The following is a 5,126-nucleotide window of genomic DNA, read 5'->3' on the forward strand; positions in this document are numbered from 1 at the left end:
AAAAAAAAAAAAAAAAAAAGGCAGTGTTTAGCAAAACAAGAGTATTTATATATAGGATGTCATCTCCCTAAATAAACACACCATTCCCAATTAATTGACTTCATTGCTCCTTAGGGTCTACCAAAAATAAAAATTACAGCAAGTGAGTGGCCAGCTTCACGTATCTACAAGCAGATGAAAGGTCTGTCCTTTTGTGATTAACAGGTAAGGCTAGAGAGAGTCAATGTCCCAGTCAAGTAGGATAGGAGGATTCCATTCTAAACAGAAAACAGAACCAGTACAAATGCCAGGAATCACTACATAACACCTTGGCACACAACATGAAAGTCAGAGAGAAGCGCTACAGCTCAGGGAGCACCTGAACCTGAAACATGGCCTGTGAAATATATTGCCAGGCAGTTGGCAATAAGGAGGCTGTTAACACATGTGTCCACTGTATCCACTGCGGAGAGTTATTTCTCCCGTCCTTCCTTCCTTTGCTTCTACCCTGTTGTTACCCTTCATTTTCACTTTCTTCACAGACCATGATATTACATAGATAATTGAAAGTATGAACTCTGTTGTCATTTAAAAATGTACATCCTGCTTAGAAGCAGGAACAAAAGTTAGAAAGATTATAAGAATAGAAGGTTGTTTCATTTTTTTCTTGCCTCCTCCACCAAGACTCCACATTGGTTACCTTCATATTGTGATCAAACTGGACTATTCACCATTTCCTGAACCCGCTCTTTTCCTGCCCCACCCATGCTGTTCTTAACTCAGAATGCTGTATACACTACCCTTCATCTCAGTCTAAAATATGCCATACTGTCTTCAGAAGAAGCAAAAATGGCATCTCCAAGAAGCCTGCCAGAAAGAACTGAGATCTCTTAATCTATCTTCAGGTGCTTACTCACAATTTTATTTACAAATACAATCACATCCTTGCATCATGCTTATTTGTGTATGTTCCCTCTTACTGCAGATAGAGGTTCTATCTGCAAAACCTCTCAGTGTAAAAATTATGTTTGTGCCAGGCACGGTGGCTCACGCCTGTGATCCCAGCACTTTGGGAGGCCGAGGTGGGCAGATCATCTGAGGTCCGGAGTTCAGGACCAGCCTGACCAACATGGAGAAACCCCATCTCTACTAAAAACACAAAATTAGCCAGGCATGGTGATGCATGCTTGTAATCCCAGCTACTCAGGAGGCTGAGGCAAGAGAATCGCTTGAAATGGGAGGTGGAGGTTGCGGAGAGCCGAGATCACGCCATTACTTATACTCCAGCCTGGGCAACAAGAGCGAAACTCCATATCAAAAATTAATAATAAAATAAAAATAAAAATAAATAAAAATCACGTTTGTTTTTTATGTTTCCATAACAATTAGAGAAATTTGGCTGGGCTCAGTGGCTCACGCCTGTAATCCCAGCACTTTGGGAGGTGGAGGCGGGTGGATCACGAGGTCAGGAGTTCAAGACCAGCCTGGCCAAGATGGTGAAACCCCATCTCTACTTAAAAACAAAAAAATTAGCCACGCATGGTGGCAGGCGCCTGTAATCCCAGCCACTTGGGAGGCTGAGGTACAGAACTGCTTGAACCCAGGAGGCGGAGGTTGCAGTGAGCCGAGATCATGCCACTGCACTCCGGCCTGGGCAACAGAGCGAGACTCATCTCAAAAAAAATAATAATAATTAGAGAAATTTAACCCTCAGTGTTGCTTTTAAGTTAAATAAAGGCTAGACGCGGTGGCTCACGCCTGTAATCCCAGCACTTTGGGAGGCCGAGGCAGGCAGCTCACGAGGTCAAGAGATCAAAACCATCCTGGCCAACGTGTTGAAACCCCATCTCTACAAATATTACAAAAATTAGCTGGACGCGGTGGTGCATCCCTGTAGTCCCAGCTACTCGGGAGGCTGAGGCAGGAGAATCACTTAAACCCACGAGGTGGAGGATGTAGTGAGCCGAGATCGCGCCACTGCACTCCAGCCTGGCAAAAGAGCAAGACTCCGGAAAAAAAAAAAAAAAAAAAAAAGAGTTAAATAAAGATTGGAACTGAATGTCATCCTGAGCCCAGGGTTTCAGACCTAAGTAAAACAATCAAAGGCATATATCTTCATTCCTCAGACTAATCGGCTGTGCAGAGGTTGTGCTGTGAGGCACCTGCAAATCTTCTGTTGCATACTCCCAACACCAAGAGAACCATGCCAGCTCCACAACACAGAACCACTCGAAAACTTCAAGTATCCTGGATATTATTCAGCAATGTATTTAAAATAAAGTAAAGTCGGATGCAGTGGCTCACTCCTGTAATCCCAACACTTTGGGAGGCTGAGGCAGGCGGATCACCTGAGGTCAGGAGTTCAAGACTAGCCTGGCCAACGTGGTGAAACCCTGTCTCTACTAAAAATAAAAAAATTAGCCAGGCATGGTGGTGGACACCTGTAATCCCAGCTACATAGAAGGCTGAGGCAGGAGAATCACCTGAACTTGGGAGGCGGAGTTTGTAGTGAGCGGAGATCACACCACTGCACTCCAGCCTGGGCAACAAAAGCAAAACTCCATCTCAAAATAAAAATAAATAAGAGAAAGAGTTTTCAGGCAAATTCTTCTCTGGGTATCCTGCTGTTTTAACTCCTAACAAAACAAATGAATCAAAATGTGGTCCACCTAGAGAGGAGAAGTACCCCCCAATGTTTGGAGATTCTAAGGCATTACCTACACATGTGCTGTTGTCTCTTAGCCTGCAGAAGAAGACATATAGGCCTCATCCCCATAAGAGACCAAACACCTCAAAAACCCAGATGTCAAATTTTCTAGGAAACTCTCTCGGACTGCTCAAAGAGTAAAATTTGATAGAAATAGGAAGCATTCAGCCAGGCGGGGTGTCTCACACCTGTAATCCTAGCACTCTGGGAGGCCAAGGTCAGGAGATCAAAACCATCCTGGCCAACATGGTGAATGAAACCCAGTCTCTACTGAAAATACAAAAATTAGCTGGGCGTAGTGGCGGATGCCTGTAACCCCAGCTACTCGGGAGGCTGAGGCAGGAGAATGGCTTGAACCCGTAGGCAGAGATTTCAGTGAGCCGAGATCGGGCCACTGCACTCCAGCCTGGCGACAAAGCAAGACTCTCTAAAAAAAGAAAAGAAATAGGAATCATTCACTAGTGATTTATGATTGATATCAACTAAGATTACTTAGAAAGTCTAGAATCACACCTGAGATATTACTCCTTACATTTCATTTGCTTTTTTTTCTGGATTCAAATCCTGTAGGCAAAATCAGTTTTAAAAAATACAGAAGCGCCTTTTTAAAGAATAAACAGTTTCAAAAAAACAGCAAATTCAAAAGGATAGTAGATTAAATTTCAACATTGACTTTAATCAAAATGTAATTTTAGGCTGTTTAGATTCCCTGGGCCTGTTTCTTAAACCTTTACAATGGGTGTCCACTATATAAGGTTTTTTCCAAGAAACAAATGAAACAACATGTAAAACATCTCAGCACAGTTCCTAACACATAGGAGACCTACAAAAGTCAGTAATTCTTTTTATAGTCTGTCTCTAGAATACATTGACACTAGATTCATTCCTATAACTAGTTCTCCGTCTAAATACAGTTGTCCAAGGCTGGGTGCCATGGTTCACGCCTGTAATCCCAGCACTTTGGGAGGCTGAGGCAGGCGGACCACAAGGTCAGGAGTTCAAGACCAGCCTGGCCAGTATGGTGAAACCTCATCTCTACTAAACATACAAAAATTAGCTGGGCATGGTGGCGGGAGCCTGTAGTCCCAGCTACTCCGGAGGCTGAGGCAGGAGAATCGCTTGAAACCGGGAAGCAGAGGTTGCAGTGAGCCGAGATTGCACCAATCTCGAGATTGCACCACTGCACTCTAGCCTGTCTCAAAAAAATAAATAAATAATAAATAATAAAAAAATAAAAAAAAACTAGAGTTGTCCAATATGATGGTTATTAGCCATATGTGACTACTGAGCACTTGAAATGTGGCTAGTCCGAGATATGAGCTTTAAGTGTAAAATACTGGATTTCGAAGACTTAGTGAAAAAAGTAACAGAAAATCTTGTCAATATTCTGTATATTGATTACATGTGAAGTGATAATACTTTGGATATTCGGGATTAAATAAGATATATTATTAAAATTAATTTCACCTTTTTGGCTCACATATTTCTATTGGACGGTCTAGTCTATACTTTGACTTCAAGCTGGTAATTATGCTCTCTTAACCATGCAGTGGACTGCTTGACAGATGCCACTCGGGCTAAGCCACCCCTTATCCAGCAGACACTCATTTTAACGCTCCCAACTTCCACAACCGGGGAAAGCTAGCGACCTAAAACTCTTAATTTTAAAAAATTCAGATCCCACAGATCTGCTGAGGAAACGCGACTGTTACCAAGAGACACAGAAGAGATGTCTTGAAGGAAAAGCCCCCGTGGGTGTCAGTCAGTCCTACCCTTAGGAACTTCAGCATAAAAAGGTCACCCTTAGGAAAGTGAGAAGGGGCGACGGAACGAGCAAATCAGAAGGAGCCCAATGTGGAGCCCATGGAGTAGAGATCTGAGAAGGAAAAGCCTTTCAGCTTGTGGGGACGGGGGGAAGAGAGGGGGCGAGTCTGAAGCCAGCGGCCAAGGGGCTCCGCTCCAAGCCGGAGACTATAGAAAAGAGCAGTACCTTAAGAATCCCCCTCATCTTTGCCAAAAAGGGGCGGAACTCCTCGGGTGGCACCTCTGGATACAGCTGGCTCCGTAGCAGCTCCTCTGTAATGCCGGGGTGCCCGTGGAAAGTGTCCTGGGCTAGCGCATTCAGCAGCCCGTTCAGGGACTTGCCGCCCTCAAGCTCGCCCGCCGCCATGCTCTACGAAAGCCCCGCCCCGCAACAGCTGAGCCGTGCCCCGCCACGGCGGCCGAGATGTGCCTAAATAGCCTGTGCAAAAGCACCACGGGGAAGCTGGAGGCAAGGCTTCCCCAGGGGTCAGAGTTGGCAGCTTACAGCTTTGCTCTGCAAAACCCATCCCCTTAGGATACCTCCACGGAAATATCTGTTTGGTTCTAGGAGAGTCACTTTGCTTCCCCTGATCCCCTTCATCACTGCAGAGCCTACTGGAAAGAAAGATTGCTCGCA

At 44.7% G+C, this 5,126-nt stretch overlaps 1 protein-coding gene across 1 annotated transcript in view; it reads right to left on the reverse strand.

Moving 5' to 3' along the window:
• Positions 1-4,893, reverse strand: part of COMMD1 (copper metabolism (Murr1) domain containing 1) — a 253,482-nt gene extending 248,589 nt beyond the window's left edge. Inside the window, exon 1 of the mRNA XM_011987310.1 lies at positions 4,677-4,893. Coding sequence (XP_011842700.1) covers positions 4,677-4,856 — 180 coding nt within the window. The 5' untranslated portion in view covers positions 4,857-4,893. The remainder of the gene's footprint in view (positions 1-4,676) is intronic.
• Positions 4,894-5,126: the final 233 nt, after the last annotated feature.

This window comes from Mandrillus leucophaeus, unplaced genomic scaffold (genome assembly GCF_000951045.1).
Source record: "Mandrillus leucophaeus isolate KB7577 unplaced genomic scaffold, Mleu.le_1.0 Scaffold307, whole genome shotgun sequence".
In the NCBI taxonomy this organism is placed as follows: Eukaryota; Metazoa; Chordata; class Mammalia; order Primates; family Cercopithecidae; genus Mandrillus; species Mandrillus leucophaeus.